The 26,936-nt window shown below is 34.4% G+C and overlaps 2 protein-coding genes across 5 annotated transcripts in view; one reads left to right on the plus strand and one right to left on the minus strand.

Moving 5' to 3' along the window:
• Window positions 1–9,695: 9,695 nt before the first annotated feature.
• LOC129788793 (frataxin homolog, mitochondrial) lies at window positions 9,696–11,014 on the minus strand. Its single transcript, XM_055825130.1, has 2 exons — window positions 10,633–11,014; window positions 9,696–10,573 (listed from the first exon to the last, which is right to left on the minus strand). The coding sequence occupies exons 1-2, from the start codon at window positions 10,942–10,944 to the stop codon at window positions 10,310–10,312; spliced, it is 576 nt and encodes a 191-aa protein (XP_055681105.1). The 5' UTR covers window positions 10,945–11,014; the 3' UTR covers window positions 9,696–10,309.
• A 552-nt stretch (window positions 11,015–11,566) lies between these two features.
• The window catches only part of LOC129788731 (moesin/ezrin/radixin homolog 1), a 40,068-nt gene continuing 24,698 nt past the window's right edge, over window positions 11,567–26,936 (plus strand). Inside the window, exons 1-2 of one of the 4 annotated variants that reach the window (XM_055825048.1) lie at window positions 11,567–11,771; window positions 14,931–15,070. In XM_055825048.1, the coding sequence (XP_055681023.1) occupies window positions 15,059–15,070 (12 nt within the window). In that variant the 5' untranslated portion in view covers window positions 11,567–11,771; window positions 14,931–15,058. Of the gene's footprint in view, window positions 11,772–14,930; window positions 25,010–26,936 lie in introns of all 4 variants that reach the window. The other 3 variants (XM_055825046.1, XM_055825045.1, XM_055825047.1) reach the window with 3 other exon arrangements.

Here is a 26,936-nt window from a genome sequence, read left to right on the forward strand (position 1 = left end):
CATAATGTCCCTCTCACACCCTATATTTTCTAACACATTGTAGCATTAGTGTGGGAGCAAGTATAGGGGTTGAATGGGTTTTTCATGCAAGGGGTAGGGGCACTTTGTCGGTTGAGACTGAATGTTCCTCTAGCCACACACATTGCTAGATGAATTTAACGGTGGGAATGCAATGTTTCTCAACTTCTTCCCACATCCCACCCCCACTGTTATGTGTGGTATAATGCACAAAGTGGTGACGAAATTGCATTGTCTTTCCATCCCTCCCCGTCTAGATAGAAGATTTCCCACCCAAAATAGCATCAAAATGGGATATTTCGGACCACTTTTAACACACCTTAGGAATGACAATTTGGGTGGAAAATTATTTTCCACACAATATTCCCCTTTTCACAAAATATATTTTGGAGTTTAATTGCCCGAAGAGAATTTCACAAAGTGAAATTTCTCCGGTCGGCGAGTGCGGGGAGGGGTTTATTCCGAGCATTTGGAATCTCTTTGACCGTGAAATTCTGAGTTTAATCAAGTTTAGAATGGCAATGGGAAGAATTTTGCCTTTTGACTACACTCAGGCGAATTCTTGGAGTGGTTTTTTATTACTTTATGGTGGCTGCGGCTTGACTTGGGGGATGTCAAAGGGTCAAAGGTATAATTCTGAATTATTTTTTTAATTGGTGATCTTTTAAACGAGAAATAAAAAGATTTTTTTTGATATAAATGTTCTTCATGTTCTATACTTTACTCATGCATTTCTCAGGAAATTTTTAGCACAATTGACAGAGCACTAAGCTCGTACTCAAAAAGTCTACGGTTCGAGTACGGAATTTTCTCATACAAACAGCTCTGAAGAACTTTTTTCTCTTCTTCTTATTTATTTTTCACCTCATTTTCACCTCAGTGTGTTGTCATACTTTTCATTTATCAATCCCCTACCCCTATTCTGGGGAAATTTCAACTCACCAAAGTATTCCCCCCACCCGCGCACTTTCGCACAAAAGTAGACAATCACATTTCTTTCTCCCTATTAAACAACTAACTTTCCCAAATTGTCTCTCCTGTCTTTTGTACAAAAAAGTTCTCTTGCCTGGGTGGGTGTGGGCGCGTGAGAAAATAACCCTCTTCTGCGAAAAAGGGTGCGAAAATTTTTCACTCAACAGGAGAATATTTTGGCGAATAATTTCCACGGGCCATTGTCATATTTTTCCGCTCAATTTTTCTTTCACTCCTTTTTGTGTGTCCCTTTTTTTTGCAAACAAAACCCGCTGGCGAAGAATGTCGGTAAATTAGTGATTTTTTCACGAAGTAAAATTAGTGCCGTGCTATCAAAATTCCGGATGTATCACGTTTTTAATTAAACACAAAAAAAAAAGCTTTTAAATTTTCATCCCGCGTGCAATGGCGTTGCCCACGAAGAGTAGGGGAACATGGGGCAATTTGTTAATTTTAATTGAGAAGTATATTTTCCTTGGTATGTACTGAGAAAATATTTTAATTTTATAATGACGACTGTCTTATAGGAAATTTTCTGGGCTACAACTTTGTCTCACACGATTTCTTTCTATCTCAATGGGAAAATGCATTTTCAGTCCATTTTCCGAACCTTGCGATATAACATTTTACCCCAGTTACCCCTACCCAACCTGAGGGGGGTGGGGGTGGTTTCAATAAACCCCTTCAAAACTATATGTACATTAGAGGGGTGGGGGTGAAAACTAAATGAGGAAAACAAATGAGGATGAAATTTCACCTCAATAAAAGTTCGAAGTTCATTGAAAAAAAAGTGCCCACATGAACTGTTTGCCAATGTACGCGAGTAAACTGAGGGCAAATGAATTTAATTATGCTAATTCACACCACAATTTTGTGTTATTTAATAGTTGAGTAAATTTACTTTTTTTTGTAAAAAAAAAAACATACAAAATGTAGTTGCCAAAACTGAAAGCATCAGCTGTTTTTTTAATGGAATCACTCGCATGTTATGTATATTCCCTTCACATAGCAATGACGGGATTTTTAATTCCATTTTGAGAATTAAAACTAATACCTATATGAAAATGGGGAGGATTATAAAAAAAAACAAATATCCATTAAAACGAAAAATATTACCAACCAACATTTTTATGCTTTTTTACATAACAAACCACTAATATGTAAAATAGTAATCCCACCTAATAAAATCATCTCGTAATGCAAGAGAATTCATTTCATTGAGGCTTTTTATATTAATCCATTTTTCATGATGAAAATTACAAGGAATTTTCATGTCATTTATTGCATGATTTTCCCAACATTGTGTATAAATGTTAATGCACATGTATGCAGCATTAAATTATAATTTAATTATGTAAAAGTATGGGCTTATTACCTTAATTATGTGCCAATAAAAAAAGGGGCAATTTTATTGTCATTTAAATGTGTTAGGAGATTTTAGTGAAGAACAAGGAAAATTAGGGGAAATAACGATTTAAAAGAATCTCTAATTGAATGATGATGAAAATTCGCTAAAGAAAATCAAAATATTCAGCAAATACATATTATGTAGGTAGTTTTTAATCATAAAAAGAATCAGATTAAGGAACAACTCAAGCCTCAAAAGTATTTAATTTAAGCTTAAACAATACTAAATTTAAGCCTATAAAATTGTAAACTCAAGCCTAATTAATAAAAAAATTTAACCTTTTTTGCCACCCTTCCACTCATTAAACCTATAAAGTACTAAATGCAAATCTAAATGTACTAAATTCTAGCCGAATTCTTGCTCTCTTAAAAGCTCAGATTTAAAAGAAAAAGATTAATAAAATCACTTTATTCAAGTTTAAGAAAAAGAACTAATTTCAAGTTTCAGAAGTATTAAAGTCAAGCCTCAAAAGTACTAAATTCAAGACCAAAAAGTACTAAATTTAAGCTTAAAAATTTCTTTCAAACCTAAAATTTACTAAATTCACAAGCCAAAAAAATCAATCGGTTTTTAGCAAGGAAATATTCGGATGATTCATAAACAATCAAAATATTTATCAGATAAACACCCATTGAAAAAACTTCTTTTTATTTATATTACGCAATTAATGAATATTTTTCCCATCAGTAATCAGGAAATGAAAAAAAAAAAACATAATTAAGCACAGATTTTCATCTTCTATGAATTTTGTAATTTTTCACCGGAAATTCCCGCCAAAAATTTTTGGTTTAATGATAGACGCTATTACAGATAAAAGGAATTAATTAAAATCTATCAATCCGGATATAAAATGGAAAAAAAAATGAAAAGATTTTTTTCCACTTACTGAGCACGAGGTCATTTATAAAGTGGGGGCGGGGGAAAGGGTGCGGGTGTTTTTAATGAAAATTGAGAAGTTTTTTTTTCGAGTGACCGGAAATTGGAAACGAGACTCCCTAAATCAGGTAGATCAAACAGGATATCCCCCTATGGGTGTTCCAATCTACCCCAAAATATAATTCAACTCAATTATTTTTCCCCATGGGGATCACGATAGGTGTTTTAGATTGAGGTTTTAATGATTTTGGTTTTGAATTTGAATTTTGACAAAATATCTCCATACACGGATCTCGATTTAATGCAAATTTCACCTCTCCTTCCACCCCCATTGCGTATTTTATCGCTGTTTCCATGCAAAAATATCATTGAACAATGCTGAGCTTTTTTGTATGCTGAGAACTCTTACAGAGAGAATAATTCTGAGAACAATTTGACAAAATGCTTTAAATTATTTATTCAGAGACTTTTTATTTGCTTGATTTGTCTTCGCAGCTTTCGCAGAATTGAAGGAAAGCTTCCCAACGAACAATTTGAAAATCAAAGCGTAAAGAAAAATATGTAGTTTTTGAATTTTTATGAAAAAATTATGGTGATGCTTCACCTCAAACCCGTTGTGGAGAGCTGCCCCACAGACAGAGGATGTGGAGGAGAAAATAGAATGGAATTGTGTCTTCATTTTCATTGTTTTTCCGTACCGTGGCGGGAAAAACAGGTGTTTTCCCCGTGATTCACCTACCGTTACCTCAATAAAATATTTTCCATTAGTTGTTTTTCCAACCCCAGGACACAAAAACACTCCCCCCCATCTAAATGACAGAAAAAACATCCACAGGGGCAAAGCAGTGCAGAAAAAAAATGAGCACACAAAAATACATTCGTTTGGAGAAAAGATTTCGTTCAGATGGATGGCCCCAGTTGTGTGCAAACAATAAAAAATCACACACACACATTTTATTCCCAACACGATGAGAGAATGAAAGTTTCTAATTTAACGGGGATATGGGTAATTTTTCTACATAGCACACGGGGAGCTTTTTGCAGCATACCTTCCCCCCAAAAAAAAAAGAAAAAGCTCCAGAACCCAACAAGTGGGACGAGCAAAAATGCTACGAGATTGTTCTCCGAAATGTGCTGAAGAGGAGAAAAAAAAGGCGCGCTTGCATGGCTCCAAGTAATACCGAGGGGAAAAAAGAAGCGGAAGTTAACCCATTGAGAACCAATGGACTGCACTCTGTGAGAGTTTGTGTCGAGTGGGAAAACACGCTTTGCTTTTCACTATACAATTAACTTGAAACTTTTTCCTTTAACCATGAATTACGTATAAAAGAGGGTGGTTTTCATGTTGTTCGTCCTACAGGGTTGTTTTTCCATACACTTTCCCGTGTTTTTATTTTGCAGCATTCTCAAGAATCTCAAGCTATATACCCTTTGTTTTATAGAGTGTTGCACAGTGGTGTTTACAATTGAATTTACATTTATTTTAATTCAGTCAAAACATCGCAGGAATGCAAAAAGTACGTCGTTAGAAAGTATAATGAGGCAGACATTAAAAACTCTAGAAAACAATTTGAGAAAAAATAAGATTTAAAAGGAAGAAATTAATAACCCTCTTTTATGTGCTTTGAACGCTATGAAATAACTATTGAACTGTGAGCTTTATCTTTGACCACATAACAGTAACTATTAGGAAAACAACAACATAGAGAAACTGACAATTTAATAATAGATAATATCGACACAGCATAACAAAGAAAAAAACTATATAGAACAAATTAGCTTTTCCTAGAGGTGATTATCTGGCGAATATTTTGATTTTTATGCGGAATCTTTATGAATAATAAATAAATCAATAATATTTCTGAATCTTTTGAAATATTTTAGATTAATTAGAATATTGATGATGTTAACAAATCTTAACGAATTCTTAAACAAACGAGAAGAAAGCTTTGAAAGTTTTCAATAAAATTCTTACAAACTGTTAAATAAAATGGATCGAAAAGATCCCTGCATAAAAGTCTTTTTTAGTAGAATTTAAATTTTATTTTAATCAAATCGTCCTTTTTGTATTTTAAACATTTCTAATTTAATTTATTTTATTTATTTTGTAAAATTTTTAAATTCTCTAAACCATTAATTAAATCTAAATTATTTAAATTTTCTCATTAAATTACGTTTAGTACACACGGGAAATTTTTCTTTGCTTACTTTAAATACATAAAATAGTATTAACAATTTTTTTTTAATTTAGTAAAAGTCAAAAAGATTCGTTTAAAGGAAAAGTTTTAAACCATTTTGTATGAAACTTCAAGAATTTTTACTGAGAAAATTACCCTAGAATTGATTTTCATTGAGAATTTTGAAATCAATCATCACAGAACTTTTTTTTAAAATTTTGTACATATCTGGGTTAAATACATATTTTTATTCTTAAAAATTTCCAAAATTATTCGAATATCTGCAAATATTCCGAATATTTTATTCAAAATCAGGATCATTTGATCTCCCCAGATAAACACCCCTTGAGCTTTTTTATTCAAAGTGTTGAAAAAAATTAGCTTTTCAACGTAGATTTAACTTTGAAGCATAAAACGCATAAAAGATTATCGCCGCAGCAAACTAAATCAATAAATTAAATGCGGACTCCCGGTCATGCCATGTCGAGCGAGCTCCCAAAGACGGAAAAAGGGGATGATAATGTAATATTAAAATGTACAAATTCGCTTTGCACGGATGTCATCCATATGCTGTGGTTTTGCCCATTAGAATTCCGCTGAATAAAATGACCGATTGGCCGAAATGGAGTCAGATGGAGTCAAAATATAAAGCGATTAGCGCTTGAGGGTAAAGTTCTCATCATACCACCCCATGTGCGAGGGATTCTATGTATGTATATTTCCCCGTTGATAAATTACCCATTTCCGTGACAAGTCTATGTCCCACCACCCACTGGCCATTACATAAATTCCTACATGAAATTGTCGCTCTAGGTGGGTATTTATGAGAATGTCGGGTAGTTGGGGGGGCTATGCTTTTGAGATTCTCCAAGAGAGGTGACATTTGCACGACCCCTCAACCCTAACCATCCCACCACCCCCCATTGAGCCTTGGGATGGAGCTGCCTTGGACAAGAAGATGGGAGGGAAGACCTGAAGATGATGCGATGCTCTATTAAATGTCTGCAAGGAATCATTCGCCCACACACTCTCACAAACTGCGAGACATTAGATTACCGGAAATTAATACGATTTCAAATGACATAATGCGACAATGTCCATGTCACACATTATGCTCACGGCCCCTTCAGTTTGCCCCGCATATATACGCCCAAAAGTTGTACATAATATAGAAATATTTCTTCTACCTTTTAAATAGAATTAATGTAGGGACTTTCATATTTTTTCTGAAGTTTCTCTCCATTTTTCTCAAAGCTTTAAATCTTTTTTTTTTATACATCAAACGGAAGTAGATCTTTGAAAGCTCTATAAAATGTATTGTATATAAACAGGGGGATGCCCAACCCCGAGAAATCAGTACTTTTAGTGAGGCAGCAGGTTCTTCCGATCAAAATAAGGGATCAGTTCGCACAATTCCACTTGCAATCGAAAGTACATTTAATTAGCTTTCGATTGATCCTTATCTCATTATCGAAATAACATTATTAATATTAAAAAAGTTAAAGTGTTTCTCGGGAATCGGTCGAGATTGAGCGAGATTCGAGAATTCCTCATACATTTTGTTCAACAAAAAGTGACTTTTCTTCACTGAAAATGAGGTTAAACCATCCCCTTGTATATAAAAAAGTACATAGCACACTATTAGTTCAATAGATAAATGATGATGTGAAAGTAAAAAACCTCAGTTTTCGCCATTGAGCTTGATCAAACGAACTTTTGAATTTTTAAAGCTTCAAAGAAACCAGAATGCTTTTTAAATGAAGAGAATCACAACTGAAAGCTCTAAATGGAAAACCAATAAAAAGGAAAGCTGTACATATAGAGAAGAATAAAAGAGTTACTTTTCTTCTTGAATTGAATAACTATTTTTCAAAGCAGTTTTAGTTGATGAAACATACAAATGAAACATCTTTCATTAACCCTTGGAATGCGGAGCGGGGTCGTTGAACGACCCCAGCGCTATATTTCGTGTTATATCTCCATAAATATAAAAGATACCATTCCCATCTTTTGGAAATAAGTTCTTTGGTTATCTGTGGAGGTTGTGTAAAAAATTCAGCGCAATCCGTCCACCACAAGAAAAGTTATTAAGGAAAATGTAGAAGAAGGGAATTCAAAAATTGGTGTAACGGCCATGCTGCGGAAAATTTTTTAGAATGAAGTTAGTCACATCAAGAATCATGTGGTTGAAGGGTTGTGTTTACTTTTTCACTTTACCTTCTCAGTGTCAGAATTATCGCGAATAAGTAACATAATCAACATAAAACATAATTAGAAGCATATAAATTTGCAAAACAATAAAGAATATTCGAGAAATATTGCCATTTATCACGGTGCGGGAAGTGAAGGGAATGATGGGAAAATAGTGAAAAAAATAGTGGTTGCGGTCAACTTCGTGGCAAATTTTTCGAGAAGAAATTGTGAAAAATGAGTGAAAAATGTTTTTCCCTAATATCTTCTTCTGCGTGTTTCCGGGTGGCGAATTTGTGATTCAAGCGGCAAGAGGACTATATAAGGAGTGTAAAGGTAGTGACCCGACAGTTCCCGGTTTTATGGTTTATGAGAAAATTGGCCTTCTTTTTGGGGTCGTTGAACGACCCCAAAAAGTAGGCCAATTTTCTCCCAAACTATACAACCTGGAGTTGTCGGGTTAGTGCCTATAGATTCCTTATATAGTCCTCTTGCACCCTACACCACAAATTCGCCGCCCTAAAATACTTAGAAGGAGATATTAGGGAAAAACATTTTTCAATCATTTTTCACAATTTCTTTTTGAGAAATTTGCCAAGAAATTGCAATTTTTTTTTCACTCTTCCCCACATTCCCCTCACTTCCCGCAACGTGATAAATGGCAATATTTCTCGAATATTCTTTATTGTTTTGCACATTTACATGCTTCTAATTATGTTTTGTGTTGTTTATGCTCTAAAAAATTTTCCGCAGCATGACCGTTACACCAATTTTTGAATTCCCTTCTTCTACATTTTCCTTGATAACTTTTCTTGTGGTGGTCAGATTGAGCTGAAATTTTTACACAACCTCCTCAGATAACCAAAGAACTTATTTCCAAAAGATGGGAACGCTATCTTTTATATTTATTGAGTTATAGCACGAAATATAGCGCTGGGGTCGTTCAACGACCCCGCTCCACATTCCAAGGGTTAACTTGGAGATGAAAACTAATTCTTTTGCCAATTTTTGTTTCAACGGTTTATTTTAGGGACTTCCCTTAAAATCCTTAAATCATTTAGTTGGTATACCACAATCGTGGCATACCAAGTATTGTAATCGTCGGAAAAACCAACCACCTCAGATCGGGCTCAAACTTGGTATGAGCACGTTTTAGACATCCCACATTCCAAAAATTGTGGTGGAAAAATTTTGATCCGGACGGCCGGCCGTCCTGCCGGTCGCCCAAACTTTGCCTTATAGCTCGAAAACGGTGACAGATAGAGACTTCCGGTTTGAAGTTTTCTATAGAAATGTGGGTATAAATTTTCATTTTTCACATTTTTAAAATCCAAGATGGCCGCCGTCCGCCATTTTGAAACACCGTCAACCAGTTCCCTTGTAGCTAGAGGTCTGAAATTTTAGTATGTTGTAGAGCTCAGTGAGACGTTTTCATCGATAATTCATACTTGAAAATCGGTCAAGCGGTTTAGCAAATATGGCGGTCTAAAGCAAAAAGTGTTTTTTCGATATAACTCAAGAACGGCTTAACCGATTTTGGCCATCTTGGTATCAAACGAAAGGTATTGAGAAGCTCTACAACTGTTTAGAACATTCCAAGTTTCAAAAACATCCGCAAGAGGCGCTAAAAACAAAAAACAAAAATTGCCTAACTTTAAGGGGCAATATCTCCGAATCCCGATCATAGATTTTCTTGAATTTTTGATATGTTGTAGTCTGTCTTAATATCTTTCACCAGTCCGAAAATTAAGAAATTCTATGTCGCCGTTTAAAAGATATGGCCATTTGAAAAATTCTTGCATTTGAAAAGTTCTAAGAGCCATATCGCTTGAACCGCTTGTCCGATTTTGCTCAATTTGGTATCAAATTAAAGGTTTTGCAAAACTCTACAACTTTCTGGAACATAAAAAATCTCTAGGACCATTCCTTCAGGACGAAAAGTGCAAAAAACTGTTTTGGTAGAACATAAATCCGCCATTTTGTGTTCTGGGGGTGACCTTGAAATGTATCGAAATATTCATCAGATTACAGTTTATTTCAATAGCTTTCCATAACTAGTCAAGAAATTTCTGTAGGTCTAATAGAACTTAAGATATAAGCATTTTAATCTGTCAAATTGCTAAATTTCACAAAAAATCGACTTTGCCTACTAATACTACTCACAAATTAAATTACAACGCATAGACTGACCCATCCGCGTTGTGGTATACCAACTCTAATAACTGGACGCGTTATGATTGACTTTCCATGTGAAAATGGATCAAATTCTTAAAATGAATTTCAAAAGAATTTTTTAAACAGAAAATTCATAAATTAATGAAAATTCTCTTTCCGTTTTGAAGGTTTTCAGTTTAAGGAAATTCATTTAAAAGAAGATTATTCATCTTAATGGACAATTTTGAGCATCAGACAAGACGTTAAAGCAAAAAAAAATCTTCAAAATTAATCCCCAGAGTTAAAGCTCAAATTGGCAAAGGTTTAGTAATTCAAGGCTTAAGCCCCGTGTCTAAAGAGGCTATAACTCAGAAAAAATAAAACAAACTTTGTACCAAAAAAAAAACATTTTATCCTTCTAATTTATTTTAATTCTGCATGTGGCGAGAGTCCTGCAGGCGTCTTCTTGGGAAGATTCTTGGCATTTCACATGATTCCTATCCAACTATTCTGGTCAGGCTTTGCCACTATGTGGGAGGCTGAAGAAATCCACGTCCTTCTGAACAATTTCCTGAATTTCTTCCTGCAAAAGTTCATGGAGACTCCTGCTGTCGTGCTTATATATCCATTTCCCAGGACCTTTATTCTCTCCGGGAATGAAATCATAGCGTTTGGGGCCACTTGTGGGGGAACTCAGCCAGATTTGTCGATTTGGGGACTGCCGATTTATCACATAAGTCCCATATTTTGCTCCCAGTTTCACGGTGAGCACTCCATCCTGAAAAAATAATCACATTGAACGAATCTTTCTTTAAATTCCAGTCAAGGAAAACTCACGGAATAGAAAACATCTCCAGACTTAAGATGCGGTGTTCCCTCAACCAGCTGCTCAAAGTACTCACAGAGCCCCTCAAGGGTGTCTGAGCACACCGTTTCATAGGTCACCAAATCAATCAAGGCAGCTCCAATTGGATCACTCTTTACCGTGCAGAAGAACTTCCAACTTCCTGGCAATGTGGCCGGAAAATCCTCCTTCTTTCCAAGACGATTTTCTCGCCAATTACACACCTGAGCAGCTGCCTGATAGGAAAATCTTTTTCTCAATGTATCCACCACCAGCCTGGCGACTTTTCTGTGTGTGATATTCATCCTGGACACCGAAAAGCACCTTCAGAAAAACAGCCCTCGCAGCACAAAATCTTTGTTTTGACAAAACAACCTCACAAACTTCGGGAATTTTCGTGTCCTCAAAGTTATCGACGAGATTTTCCTCTTCGGCTCGTGCGGCAAAGAATTCGACAATGATCGGGAAATGTTTCATTGTTTGATTTAGTCGAAGAGGAGAAATATTTCCACGAATTTCATGAATGAATGAAATTTTTTACTCCACAGAAAAAAATCATTTTCCTACATTTTATTAAAGTATTTTTTTTTAAACTTATTTTTTAATATTACAGCTAAAAGATTTAAAAGAAATCGCCAAGAAAGTATATTCAATATTCTCTTATTGGACTTATAAAATTGGCAGAAGTTGGTAAAAAAAAATCCAAATAAATTATTCCCAAATAACTTTTAAGATTTATTCAAAATGTCCAAAACTAAAACAATCAGAAATTAAATCTTGACTCACATAACGACTCTTTAATTGGTCTAATTGTTTGAAAAATAAATCTCATCTTGCAAATAAAATTATTTTCCATTTTTCCTACAAGAAAACTCCAAGACGCGAATTTATGTTTCATCCAAGTTTCCCGCAATTGCAACGCAAAGTGTATTAACGGCAAATTCAAATTAAGATCCCCTCCTCCGTGGCGTGTGTGAGTAACTTCAGTGTGGTAGTTTTCCTCGCACACGAGAGTGTCAAGTTGAGTGTGAAAAAAGCGACATTTTTCTTAGTTTTTCCCATTCTTTTTTAGTTTTCCTTCGCGTGTGGGCATTTTTCCGACCCCGTGCGTGACTCCTTCATCACAAAAAGGGTGAGTGTGGGTGTGCAGGCAAGTGCGGTGTGGCACTTTGCAATGCACTTTGCAACAATGGGTGCGAAAGGGGCAGCAGGTGTTCTCACTGACGGCGCGTCATTCGAAGGAATTTTTCCGAGATCCAGAGAAATCCTGACCCGCGCTGGAGCGCAGCGGCGAGACGCGGATTCCCTGACCCAGGGCACGATGTTCCGGAATAGAGAGGGTGTGTGTGTATTGATTGTCTCTCTGTGGATAGGAGAGGGTGGGTAGCTCCACCCAAACTCCCTCACGCGGAGCAATGGACGGTCAGTGTGGAAAACCTGCGAACGTCATCGTCTTACAAGACTCGCTGGATGATGATTGCAACTGGACACTGGGGCCCCCAGGCGTGGAGATTTCCTCAATTGCAATCTTGGCACTTTCTCCCACTAGAGCGCGACCCACTCTCTCTCAGATTCTCTCATTTTTTCTCTAAATCTGCAACAGAAATACTCTTCCGGACGTTCAGGAAGACTCTCTGAGGCTTTCCTGCCTGTGGTGGATCCCTCAGTGCGCCACTGCACACGAATCTCGCGGCAAATCGATAATTGAAATCACCTTCTCTCAAGCAGCCTCCTCGCATTAATTCAATCGTGAGATTTCGCCACAAATTTATTCACATAAAATGACTAATAAGACGCAATCTGATGTATGTACTGGTCAGGAGTCATCACTCAGCACGGTTTTTGGGAAAAACGCACAGCTAAACATGCTGAGCCGGTTCCTGGTTTATTTGCCACCAAAGTGCCGATTGTTTGTCCAAAATATATACTTTACTCACTCAGAAAAAAAAATAGATTGACTTTCTCGCCACACAGACAACTTGCTGCCTCTTCAGGTGCTTCAGGTAGTGTGCGATCTCTCATTGCACTTTGATCTGTGGAAGAGTTTCGAGATAGATCTCTTTGGGTGCTGAAATGGAAAATTTTCCACAAATTCTGTTGAGTGAATCACTTTTGGAGCAGGTTGACATTCAGAAATTTTCATTTGTGGAAGAATTGTGGAGAATTTAAAAAACTTAAAAAATTTTAATGTATGTAGTTAAAATCTCAAAAATTATTCTCGGCGGGACGTGTAAATAAATACGAAATAACATACCGTAGAAAAACATAACCCGGCTGGTTCATTTTTGTTACGTTAAGGGTGGGAGGGTGGGGTCTCTTGAGAGCTGATGAAATTAAATGTTTATATTTTTCTTGGGGTTTTTCTTAAACTTGGTTTCCCAGTGTAGGCCACATTGAAAGACTTATTATTGAAGAGTAAGAATATAAACTTTCCACCATCTTGTGATTTTCCTCAAAACACAAAGGTAAGTTTTTCTCAGGATCTACTGGATGGAATTTGATGGGGTAAAAAGCAAATGAAAGAGAACATGTCAGTGGAAAATGTACCGGAACAGAAATTTGAATTTCTATTCTGGGGCTGAGAAAAATGGAAAAACGTCAAAAAAATGTGAACAAGTCACATTTTTCCACTTTTCTCAGTCCCAAAATGGAAATTCAAAATTATGGTGCATCAATATTTGCATTGGTATTTTCTCTTCCATTTGCTTTTTACTCCATCAAAATCCATCCAGGAGATCCTGAGAAAAACCTACCTTTGTGTTTTAGGGCAGTTCTCGGGAAAAGTCAAAAAATCACAAGATGGCGTCGCACCTAAGATGGCAAAAAGTGATTTTCTTACTCTTCAATAATTAGGCTACAAATGTAACCAACATCGGAAAACCAAGTTTAAGAAAAACCCAAAGAAAAATTGAAATATTAGAAATGTGTAAATTCCAACAGTTTGCCCAAGAAACCCCCCTTAATTTGTACACTTTTTATTTTATTTTATTTTTTTGTAATTATAATGTAATATTTTTTTAATTAGAGAATAAAAATTGTGTTTATCAAAAACAGATTATTCTGGTGGGATATCATTGTTTTTATACGTTTCGTCCAAATATTTCTGATATCTCATGTTCCAAAAAAAATGTTTCGGATGTTCAAACATTTTTTAGAAAGAATTTTGGTTTTTTTTAAGGATTCTGATGAAGTTTTTGATGTTTATTTCACATTCTTTGGATTTTGTGGTGTCTAGTGTTTCATCTGGACAATTTTTTTTGGATTGTGTGGAACAATTTCTAGTTTCTTGTGTTCCATAGAATTATTGTTTAGGATTTCTACATTTTGTAGTCTTGCTGTCTCGGCTCTTGTTTTGCGTGGAGACAGTATCTGATTATTTTTTCGAATTCGGAACAATTTTTATGGTTTCGTATGTTTTTAAAAAAAAAAAGTTTCTAAACTTTTGAACGCTTTCTTCAGAACGAATTTTAAGTTTCACGTATTTCATGAAAATTATTTCAAATTTTTAACGTTTTTGCGTTAATTTTGTTATTTTACAGAACTAGTTTTCTATGTTTCATTTAAAATTTTTCTGTTTCTTGTGTTTCACTGAAAAATTTACGAATCAGTAGGTACCTAAATTATGTTTAAAAGTTAAAGATCTTTATCCAGTATTTTTTTTTTTCAATTGTTGATTTTTATCAAGTTTCACTAAAACGATTTTGCAAAAAAACTGAATATTAAATTTTTATGACTATTGACTCAATTGCAGAGTTTTTCAACATTATTCCAATTGCAAAACGTCGTCAGTTCTTATGCTATCAACCAGAGATATTTCATTCCACAATTTTATTCCTCCAATGCCAGAAGCATAAACTAACTACATATAAAACATAATTAACTAGTTTTCCTATCATTTTATCTCTTGGAACGTATTTTAATTTAATTTTTCAATTGAAAATTCTGCAAACTCGCTCATATCTCTCCTCAGGGAATACGCGTAATCTCTGTGAGATTTCCGTTCTCTCGCCACCGCGTGTTTATTTCCTCGTGCTATCGAAATCAATGGAAAATTTACTCATTCTGTGTCTGCAATTCAATGAATTAATGAACAAAAAAATGTGTGTTTGAGGGGGGGGGCTTCACAAAGAGAATCCCCACACAATCCATCGCAAAATGACCACACCGATGATTTTTTTTTTCTACCATAACACACCATAATAATTAAGCAAAAGAAATCACTTGCATCAAATCTATTTTTACATGTTTGTCATTCGCTTCTTTTTTTTCTTCTCTTGTCCCTCTTCAACAGATAAAGTTTGTTTCTCGCAGAGTGTGGGTTTGTGTGACACGAGAATAAAGTGAAGGAAAAAAAAGGAATTGTGACGAAGATCGCAGAAAGAATAAAGAAGCGGCCAAGGGAGTGAAAGAGCTGCAAAGATGCCGAAATCTGTGAGTACGATGGGAAATTTTATTTATTTGGTGGTGGAAATTTCTTTATTTGACTTTACATTTGTTCATTTTTTTCTTCGTGAATATTACGGCTTCTGTGAAAATTTTTTAAAAATAATTTTATTTTTTAATGGTTGCTGTAGAAGTTTCTTCTTTTATCTTTAATATTTTGACTTTTTCCTATTTATTTTTTATTTATCAATTCATTTTTCATTTTTCCCAATGATCATCTTAATATCGATCACGAAGATAAACTGAGAATTTTAAGGAACATGATCTTCAAGAAAGATCAAAATCTTTAAGATCACCCAAAAACTTCAAGATCAATAAGAGAATTAAAAAAAAAAAAGATTAATAAAAAAATCTCAAGGAATATCTTCAAAAACAGTTTAGGAAACAAATTATCTTGATAATACATATTAAGGAAGATCTTTAAGAAAATTGAAAAAAATTAAAAAAGATCATCAAGAAAAATAAATAATAAAAACAAATAAAGATCACCAAGAAAAATAAAAAAAAAACTAATAAGATCATCAAGAATATTAAGAAGGATTTTTAATTTTTTTCACGATCATCTTCAGAATAATCTCAATGAATAGATAAATATAAACATTTTCAGGAAGATCACCACAAAGAAATTAAATTCTTATGAAGATCATCAAAAAATTAGAAGATTTTTTTAAAAAAAATTTCTTGATGATCTTTTTTACAATATTTGATCTTTCTTATTGATTTTTAATTTTTTTCTGATGATCTTTCAGATTTTAAATTTTCTTGATGATCTTCTCGCGAATTTCAATCTTTCTTGTTGATCTTTATTAGAAGTTTTATTTTCTTGTGATCATTTAAAGAATTTTTAATTTTTGTGAAATGTTGATGAAGATCGTTAGGAAAATTTCAAAAGAATAATAAAGGTCAGGAAGAATTAAAAAAAAAAGCTAATAAAGATCACCAAAAATATAAAAGATTTTTCATTTTTTCTTGGTGATCAATCATCTCTAGGATAAATATTAAGGCCAAAATCGTTATAAAAGTCATCAAAAGATTTTAAAGAATTTTTTTCAAAATTCTTTGATCTTTGATCTTATTGATTTTTATTTGTTTTCTTTTCTGTTGCTGATTCTCTCTGAACTTCTCTGCTTAACACTAACAATCTTCTGCCTAATTTCTTTAAAATATTTTTTAAACCCTTCATAGTCTTAATGTTAAATATTATATTCTCTTTTCTTGAATAAAAAATTAAATAATATTTTGTCTTAAAAAGTTTTCTAAAAATTTCGAAAACAACAAAATATTCTTCTGTAAATTTTTAAAAGAACTTTCTGCAAAAAGCTCCTCAATTCAAATAAATTAGTTGAGCATAGTTAAAATATCATTCTTTGAGTATATTTGTGAGGAATGTTGGGCGTCTCGCGAGGTGATTGTGTGGTGTGTCTGTTAAGGAGGTTTGTGTGCTTTTTTTTGTCGCTCTAACTGATAAGACGCGCGGCGCAGTGTTAAGACAAATTATTAAAAAAGAAATAAAATGTGGGAGAATTCTACGATACAAAAGGCCACGAAGGAGCGAGATACTATTTTTGTGTTGGAGATAGATAACATTCTCCATGGTGAGCTTTTTTTTCTTCATTCTTTTATCAATTCAGACCACATGCGAGGCAATACCGCCACCAATTAGTGCTCCAATATTATTCCCTCCAATTGTGAAGCATTTTCTGGGGATGGGCACGCTATACACAATTTTCCGCGCAGCCCATTGCTTTGGGTCTCTTTTCAAATTCCTCACGGGGGCTTTCCATGCTTTTTTTTTCGGAGTCTCTCTCTCTATTTCCACGGTAATATGTAATTTAGTACGTATTTTTTTTAATTTCAATTGTGCCCCACTAATTCAACCTTGATGGCAACAACAACAAAATGTAATCTCTCTCTCATTTTTGCGCTCTTCTCCGTCCTCTCACCCGCACATTGTAGTTCTTTTCATTGGTAATCGATTACGTAAAGGAAATTGGTTTTTTGATAAGTTTTTTTTCCAAACGCAGATCCACACACATATTATGTGCGAATGTCACCAATTTGGGCCTCCGAAAAGAATCTAAATAAGCGCGAGACTCTCGCGGCAAAAGGTGATTTATCAAGATTCCCAAAAAGTTAATTTATATTCCACAAAATTCAAACACCATCCTTCAACGAAAAGAAAAGGAGAAAAAATGTATTTTTGCTTGTTTTATCTTGTGGACGAATTGGCACGCTAAATTAACCTGTTGCGATTTTTGCATACCAAAGAGGGTCAAATTGTAGAGGTTAAACGAAAAAAAAAATTCAAAAATCTTCATGAAATTTCAACATATTGCAATGTCTCGTGAAGATCATGGGTAAAAAATTGGGAAGCTTGAAAAGAGAGCTTTTAATTTATTTTAATTGATTTGTTAAGTTGAAAGACTTAGAAAATGAATTTTAACGTCGTTCTTGAATGGTTCTTTATCCTTTCTAATAAATTTATCTACCAAGATATTTTTTCTTCGTTTTTAAGCTAACAAATTTGAGGCAAAAGGTCGCCTAAAAGGATCTATAAAAAATTCTCATTTTTCTACGCAGTAACGATTTTTACGTCAATTTTGTTTGACGTTACCCGGCTGGCAAAGATTAATTAATTTTCTTTAAACCGTATTTATAAAATTCAAGAATAAAATCTCTTTGAAGTTTCAAAATTATCATCACTTCACAATAAATAAATTAATAAAGAAATATTACCCAAATTATAAGTAAAGGAGGGCGGGGCTAATAAAGTCACTTAAGGGTTTGGAAAAAGCTTAAAATATCATATTTCCTAGCTAGATAGAATAAAATGATTTAAGAAAGAGTTGTAGGGAAAGAAATATCCTAAAGAATTGAGCTATACATTTCGCTTTATCTGTTTGGGAAATATGAAATTTTGAGCTTTTTCTAAACCCTTAAGTGACTTTTTTAACCCCGCTCTCCCCTAAGTTTAATTTCTAATTATTTTTGTTTTCAAAAAATAATATAGATTTCCAATTAAACTTAATAAGAACTAAATCAAGAATGATCTAAAAAAAAAGATAGATTTTTTTTTCATTAGCAATTCTTCCTGAAATCGTAAAAAAAATGTGAAAAGATCTGTGGTCCAGTCGGGTAAGCTTTTTTGACATGACTGACAATTTATTACGTGAGGGTCTAAAAAGAACTTGTTCAAGAATCATAACAAGTTTACTTTTAGAAAATATTTAGAACTAATTTTATCATCAGCAATTCTTTCTCGAATCGTTAAACAATAATAATGTAAAAAGACCTATAGTCCTGCCGGGTATGTTTTTTCGACACGAATGACAATTTATTACACACACTACGTAAAAAATTACTGATATTTTAGAGGTTCTAAATGAAATTAAAAGAAAATAGAAATGAAAAATTCTCTTTAAAAAGAAATCCTTGAAAATTCTACGTCGTAAAAAACAATTTTTATTTTCGCTGTAAAATTAAAATAATTTTCTATCTCTTTTCAAATGCACACAAATATGCAATAAATTATGCAAATAAATACTAAACAAATTATGCGAGGAAAAATATGATATTGACGAATGACTTTAAACAATTATATTGAGCTATATGCGGCCGGTGAGGAAGAAACCATTTGCTGGCGATTTTCCACTGAGATGCCTTCCATAGATAAACTAAGGCGCAAAATTACTATTTAGTATGTGATATATATTATTTTTTGTTTTACAATTGTGCAAGATTAGATTAGACACGCATTTTTTCGGCCTTATATGGCTGCCAATTGATGATGCGACCTTTGGAGAATTATAATCGCAAAAACTCTGCTATAGGCGCGCGCTATTTATAGGAATTGAGTAAGATTTTTTTATTATTTTTCTTTGAAAAGAAAAATCTCCCTCTTTTGAGCTTTTTCTGCATGAAATTCAAGACATTTTTTTCTTCTTATTCATACCACAGCAGAGGAAATGAAAGAGATGGAGTGCAATGGACAAAATAATATAAAATTGCACTATGTTGCAGATTTTATACATATTTTGCAACGTTTTTTTTTTACGAATAAACTGCTGTGTTTGTGCATAAAGTTGAATTGGCGACAAGTTTGGGGGTAGGGTGGGAGGAAGGAAGTGCAAGAGTTCGATATGTGTGTGTGTGGAAAATGGGCGGGAAAACCTGTTTGAATTTTAACCCGAAGGTAAATTCAAAGATTTTTACCAATTAGAAAATGAGATGTGGATGGTTATCAGATAAAAGCAAGTCCACTGGTCAGAGTTCTCCCTGCTAAACACGAAGTGATTGCACGCTGGGCTTAGGCTACGTGAGAGATGCTGAGACGAGAGAAAGAAAGAAAAAAAAAAGAGCCAAATGAAAATTACTATTGAAACTATTTGAGAAATCTCACTTATAGAGTGTTTTTACCTTCAACCACCTGTTGATTGCTTTGAGAGTCTCGGAAACTTTCACCCAGAGTACTTGTGCGCATATCTCTGCTCAATGTAGGCAAATATTATTGAAATTAATATAATATTTCTCTCTCTCATTTGCCCATTTTACTCTCTTTCTCTCCCCCTGGCCCAGTATGATCGTTTTGTCACCATTAAACCAATGAGCTATCTATGTACACATAGATTTATGTTGTATGTATGATGATGGAGTATTTAAGAAAATGCTATAGCACGTTAACTGGGGAAATTGGAAGCGATGTCTTTTTTTTTTTTTCATTGAACATTTCCGAGGGAGTTAAGTGAAGCAGTAAATCATAATTTCTGCAGTTTTCTCCACACTGCTGGACGACTGGAGGAGGCTGAATAAGGGGAGGCAGAGGCGCGAGAGGAGCTAGATGCACAGTGCAATACAAAGTAGTTTTAATTTCAAACGCCATCCGCTTTCAATTTGTAAATATGTAATTCTTCTGTTCTAAGGTTTTTACCAAAGGGGAGGATTGTTTGTGAAATAATGGGCCTAATTCAGCTACCAAGAAACCCCTAAAATCTTTGAATTTTGTACTGAAATTTCAAGATTTCAAGCGAATTTCAAGGGTTCCTTAGTCGCTGAATAGGGCCCAATATTCGGAATTTAGTTAGGATAATTAGTTATTAACGATTATTAAAACAAAATTTGTTCTTTTGAGTCTTTTTGCCACTTTAAAAAAGCCTGAAAATGAGAAAAAAAATCATCGAAACGTCGCTAGAGAGCTACATAAAAAATCATTGAAATTTCAAAAAGAATTTCCTAATTATTCGTTTCTATTTGGAATATTTGTAAATATTCGCTAAAGAATAGTTAAAATATTAAGTAGTTTAACACCCCTTGGATTGTAATGCTGCAAATGTCTGACGCATACTTATATGGAGCAATTTTCCTTTTAGATACGTGATGAAGTTTGCAATAAAAGATCAAAAGAAGCGAAGAAAAATGTAAAGAGATATGATTTTGGTGTTATCAGACGAGAAGAATATACTTTTTCCTTGGGGAATTTATCAAGGTTTCTTTCGCCATATGATTGCACACAATCTTATCCTTGATCTTTCAGCTGAGATTCGTGAAATATTGTATGTAATTTACTATCAAAGTGTGATTGAATATTTAATTTTTTGCAATTAAATAGTGAAACTTCTTTTCCAAGAAAGGAGATGTGATGCACTGAGAGAGAAAAAATTGTCGCATTGAAAGAAAATTGTTCTGAAAGAAGATGAAATAACGAATAAAATTGAACTTGAATGTCTTTTAAGAATTGACAGGTGTCAAATGTGAGATGATAAATAAATACGTGATTAAATTGAATCTAACATGTGTCTCTAATGCCAACATTTCATTTTATTTAATCAGAAGCTTGAGTTTTGTTTATGACTCATTTTCACACCATTGTGTATGAAGTTATTACTTATCGTTAGAATATGATGAGATGTATGGCAATAGCATTATTTTACGTCAGATTAAATGACATTTTAAACTGACAGATTAACATAACCTCAATTTCTTTGACGTTTCGAATCGGTTTTGATGCATCATCAGTAGGTAAGAAAAAATCATTTTAACTAAAATTAATGCGAAAATTTAGATTATTTATTAATCACAAAACAACGCAGAGTTCTCAACTAATTACGCCACATACGTACATCAAGTTTGATCGATAAACAACCACCAACTTTATCTTGGAGTGCATCCTTCCTTTTGATATACTATGTGGATATTTTTAGGGTTGTTGCGTGTTGTCTGAAAACTTGTAACGAAGGGTACAACATAATATGAGGTGAAATAGACACCCCGCTAACCTACATTTCATACAACTCTCTCTCTCTCTCTCTCTTTTATTTTCACCCACTGCCTCACTTCAATAAAATTGACCCACGACGTACACACCAACCTTGAGTACAAAATGTACAAGAAGAGTGAAAAAAAAATCACATAAAACCTACAAGAGTGCCAATAAAGGTGCAAAAGAATGGTTTTTATAAAGAAAATGAAAATAAAAAAAAATTCAATTGAGAATCATTGAATGATTTAATTCACTTGACGATGATTAATACTCTTCTGCCTTGGAAAAATCACCTGCAAATGTACGTTGGTGTATTTCAATGGAAGTGTCTTCGCGCAATTATTCTCTCTCTCTCTCGGTCGGAGTTAGAAACATTTGATGTGGGGGCATGTGAGGCAATAGAGCGCGGTGTGATTCACTCACACCTTCTTTGACGGATGATCGGAGGAAAAAGATGGCGTGTGGAGTTTATTGCTTCTTCCATACAATATTTACTTCTATCTCTATGTAATGTACAGCATATATCCCCAACTTTCCACCAATGTGTGTGAGATTGTCTCAAAAGGGGGATGAGAGGAGGGGAGGCAAAAGCATCAGTTTGGAGTCACAGTCTTGACTTCTCTTTTTCTCCATTTCAGGTGAAGGTGATTGTTGATCAATTTTTAGCGCTGTGTGAGGTTGATCTTGGGGGAATTGTGTGAGGGATTTCAGCTAGAGAGATGCTTAATTTTGTATTCATGACAGTATAACAGCTCCTCACACACCGTATGCCAAAACTGGGGAGGTGTCTCTGATCTAGTTGTGCTTGAAAGATTGTCTGTTGAAGATAGTTTTGTGATATGCATATCACGAATGTCTTCAATGAAAGGCATACTTCAAATGAAATTGAGATGTGTTTGAGTTCCGTTTTAATATAAAACTTTCTTAAGCTTGTTAGAAAGATGGAAGAATTGCTTGAAAATTGTCTGAAGGTTGTTCTGATGTTTTGCGTTTAGTAGGCTTCCCTGATTTTTCCCTGATCTGTAAACTTAAAACTAAACAAGTTGCCTAACAAGCTTAATTCTTACTAATTCTTACGTTTACCAAGTTTCACTGCTGTGGGCCCCAGGCCACTCGAACATCAGCGGGAATGAAATGGCAGATGAGCTAGCTAGACTTGGGTCTAGCAAAAGCCTAATAGGGCCAGAACCCGTTTTTGGTTTCGCCGCATGTGAATATAAATGCCGCATCCGGGAATGGGAGTTCGAAAAAAGAACAAACCACTGGAATTCTACTAAGGGGATGAAACAGGCTAAAAAGTTCTTCGGAACGAGCCTACCAAAACACCCTGAAATTATAAATCTGAGCAAACCGCTGCTTAGAACCTACGCATGGTTCGCAACGGGCCACGGCCCTATGAACTACATGCTTAAAAAATTCGGCAGGTCCGACACTGACGTCTGCAGATTCTGCAATTCCGAGGTGGAAACTGCCGAACATCTTCTCTGCCAGTGTGACACATTGGTCCACTCTAGGAGGCTGCATTTGGGCACAGGCAGCTGCAAATTGCCTCTCCCAAAAAGCATTACTCCAATTGAGGTCGTCAACTTTATCAAACGCCTCAATATCCACTATTAATCAAGGGGACGCACAATAGACCCACATGGGCCGCAGTGCACAGGAGATGAAAGTCTCCTAGCCCCATTTAACGTAACGTAAATTAATTCTTTCGTTTATTTTAAAGAGTAAATAAAAAAAAAGGCTTAAAAGAGTAGATTTTCATTCTAGGTCCTTGCAAAGGTTAGTTCTGTAATATGCTAGGAGAAAGTTCAGTTAGCAACCTATAGGTTTTATTCTTTCCCAATCAGAGCTAAAAATGTGATAAAATGAGTAGTTCTATAGGCTTACATGCAGCTCGTACAATTCCAGTCAAATAGTTCTTTTAGAAGCAGAATATCAGTATTCTCTGAACGAAAACTATCGTCTGATCTCAAATGCAAACTGCCTTTTAACGAATTCGCTCGTCAATGTTATACAGACTAAAATATAGTTCTATAAGAAAAGTAAACTAGACGTCCTGTTCCGTCAAGTCTTGACGGTTTGGAGTCTACTCAACAGGCTCTAGGAATATCCTGCAAACGATTATTATTAACCGATTTATTGGCTGTTTCAGAAGCTTTGTTTATTCATATTTTAGGCCCACTTTTGTGCATAATTTTGAGGAATCTTCGTAAGATTCTTTACGAACTGTTTCATAAGGCAACCTGTAAACTCCTTCACTGAACAATCAGGACAGATCTGCTTGTCTTTTAAAAAGCCTTATTAGTCTTTTGCTTGCAACAAATTATTCATTTTGCCATGAAAACTATACTTTTCTGTGCCTTTATAAAATGATCAAATCTGTTTAGTTTAGTTCGTTTAAGCTCTGATCAACGTTTAGGTTCTTAAGAACGCATTTTCTTCTCATTTACAAATATTATTTCCCTCTTCTTTTGTTTCTGAAAAATCAACCCAAATATCTTCCTTGGTGGCACCTTCAGAGCGATATAATTCCGGCGCGGATTTCACAAAGATTATACGAGATAATCTCTAATCTTTCACGGCTTTGTACGGGAGGCGTCACGTGCTTGTTGACGCGCGTCAACAATTCCATGCTCTCTTGAGTCAACAATGACCACAGCCGCTTTTGCTGTGTGTCTCGATCTCTCGTACAGAGTGCATCGGAGAAACGCACTATAAAATGAATTTACTTCTTGCTTTGTGTGTGTGTTTGTGAGGTTTGTGCTGCATAGTTCCGTTTTACCTGGACGGTTTGCTCATCTCACCTGGAATTTCGGTTTTTTCTTCCATTCTACAATTTGAAGTCTTTCCTCTCATGTGTGGTAGAGTGAGAGAATGAAAAAAAATAAGCAACGTATGAGAAGGGGAAAAGGCGGTTTATCGCGACGCTTGGCGCTCTTTTGAAAAAAAGAATTGCTTGGTGGTATCGTGGGCTTTCCTCGATGTAGTGTGTTTGAGAAAAAGAGTCTGTCAATTTCTCAACATCTCTGGACCATAAAATTTTGCTTTAATATTGGTGTGGAAGACAATATAGCCACAATATAAAGAAAGGAAGAGAAAAAAAAAAGCTGTGAGAAGAACTCGAGTTCTCCCTCTTCTTTTGCCAATATAAAATACTCTTTGGCAGTTGTATTGGGGTGTACATAGCGCGATTTTATGTATTCCCCGGTCGTGACGCAATCAACGAATTATGACCGTTGGTTGGAAGTAGTTTGAACAAATTGAATGTGCTCAGTTGGGAGTTGGATATTGCGGTTGGCGTGTGGATGAGTTTTATGTTGAAAAAATTGAGAAAGTCAAGTTTCTCAGCATTTGAAGAGAGTGCAAGGAAGCAAGTTTAGTTAGTACAGACTTCGAGGGCGATCTCAACTAGCCACAATCATTTGGATTAAATTTAAAAAAAATAATAGTTTTGTGCTTCTCTGTGCTACGCCAGTGTTTGTTCCAACTATCAAAAATCCTTTCCACCTGGGACGCCGTTTCCTTCCCACAACGTTCCTGAACATTCTGTGAGCCATATTGAGGATAAACCCAATCCTTAGGAAGAAAAAAATCAAACATTGTGCTTTGTGTAAGAAAGTGATCAACACAAGAACAAATAATAATTAAAAATGGTTGCCGGAGGAAAGATGGTTAGTTTAATTCACAACTTTCTTACAATGTGATTTGTATGTATAAACCGCGCGCAATAACGTCCGAAAAAAGAAACCTTCATCTGCACCTGACCACCAATTATGCTTCTTTCATAGCTCAGAGACTCTTTTTTTTAAACAGACAAACTAAGAGAAATTTATTTTATTCACCAAATGGCTAAAAAATTCCATAAATTTTAACACAAAAAGGGAGAAGTTTCAAATTTTTTTTTTCTCCTAAAACTTCTCTCAGCGTAGCATTTCAAAAGAAACCCAAATTTTAGCTGAAAAAATGTGCAAACACATGGTAAAAAGAATATTGTGAGACGTACAAAAAAGACGAGACGTATGAAAAAAAAAATTTGAGTGCCTACAGAAGCTCATTTGAATGCGCCAACAAACGTTGAATTTCGCCAAAGAGCGTCTTTCCTTTCACTTACATTATATATATCTTATTCTCAATGCAGAGAGACGCGTTCACAATGACCTTGGAATATACTTATTGTGAATTTTTTTTGGGGCCTCAAAAAACCCCAAAAAGGGGAAAAAGTGAAATGTTATTTTGCAAAGGAAAATCCCACAAAGACTGTGCTGGCGTCTCACTTAAAAGCAATTTAATGAGAGAGACCCCAAGCAACTCAAAGTAGTCGTAATGTACTACATTCGAAAATAAAGTAGTACATAATGTAATACATAAACTTATACGTAAAGTAGTCGTATAACATTACTTTGGGAATCATCAAGTAGTACATTTTTTGGTCGAAGCTGACAACTTTACGTAATACTTTACGACGTGAAAATTCCTGGATTTAGGCAAAAATTTTTTTGCAACATTTTGCATTTAGTGAAACATTTTTGTACATTTTGTATGCTTTTTTGCCCTTCTCGTTCATATTTATTGCACTCACTCTCTCTCCAAATTACCTGGTGAAGCACATTTTGGGTGCACAAAAATGTTCTCTGTTTCATGTCGTCCCTTCTCTTAGAAATATTCCCTAATATTTTGCCACATATAGAAATAAAAAATTTCATGCGTATATAAGCTAATAATTTTATGCGAGACTATATCCTCGACAGGAAATATGTCATAATATGGCAAATATATTGAGAACAAATAAAAATTTTGACTATTTATTAAAATTTTTAACTAAAAATAAATATTTTTATATCTCAAATTAATTCATATGTTAAGTATTTGCTTTGCGAATGCTTGTACTAGCGCATAATGTGAATTTTATTTATATAAATTTACTCAAATATTTTATAAAAATAGTGAAATTAATTTGGGCGATCAAAAGCAGCCGCATTCGCGAATTTAGTCAGTTACATCAGCATAATTTGTACGTTCCATGGGATTTTTACAACAGATGTAAAGAGTGGTGATAAAACCGACGATTTTTCCACCATTTTTGTGAATTGCATACCTTATTTTGCAAGAATTCACAAATATTGTCAATAAACAAATATTGCTAACAAGGAATTCTCTAAAAGCTTTCTATAATTATTAGTATAAAAAACGTGTGATCTTATAAGATTTTATAAGAGTTTTTAAAAACAAAAAGAAATTTATAAAATAATATTTTAGATTTTTTATGACATCTTATCTGTTCTTTTACTTAGAAATGGGATAAACTTAAAGATTATCCTGTAAACTTCATGGAAAACAAAAATAGTTATTGAGAAAAGTTTACCTGCGCACTGCAAATTTTATTGCCCTTAACACTTTTTAAGTCTGAGGGTCATAAAGGGTATATTTTTCAGGTACCCATAATTGAATTCCAAGAACTGGAGATATTTAAATATTATTCACTTGAATGCATATACATAATTTTTAAGAAATGTGAATATTCGTTAAAATAAAATATTAGTTAGATACATATTGTGTTAAAAAGTATAAATATATTTTTATCTTCAGTTGCATACATTT

Source organism: Lutzomyia longipalpis, chromosome 2 (genome assembly GCF_024334085.1).
Source record: "Lutzomyia longipalpis isolate SR_M1_2022 chromosome 2, ASM2433408v1".
Classification (NCBI taxonomy): domain Eukaryota; kingdom Metazoa; phylum Arthropoda; class Insecta; order Diptera; family Psychodidae; genus Lutzomyia; species Lutzomyia longipalpis.

Bases quoted from the DNA above. Each gene is read 5' to 3' on its own strand.
- LOC129788793 (XM_055825130.1), bottom strand. From the start codon at position 10,944: ATGAATATCACACACAGAAAAGTCGCCAGGCTGGTGGTGGATACATTG. The intron at 10,574-10,632 runs GTGAGTTTTCCT...TTATTTTTTCAG, and splicing joins CTGGAGATGTTTTCTATTCC to GATGGAGTGCTCACCGTGAA.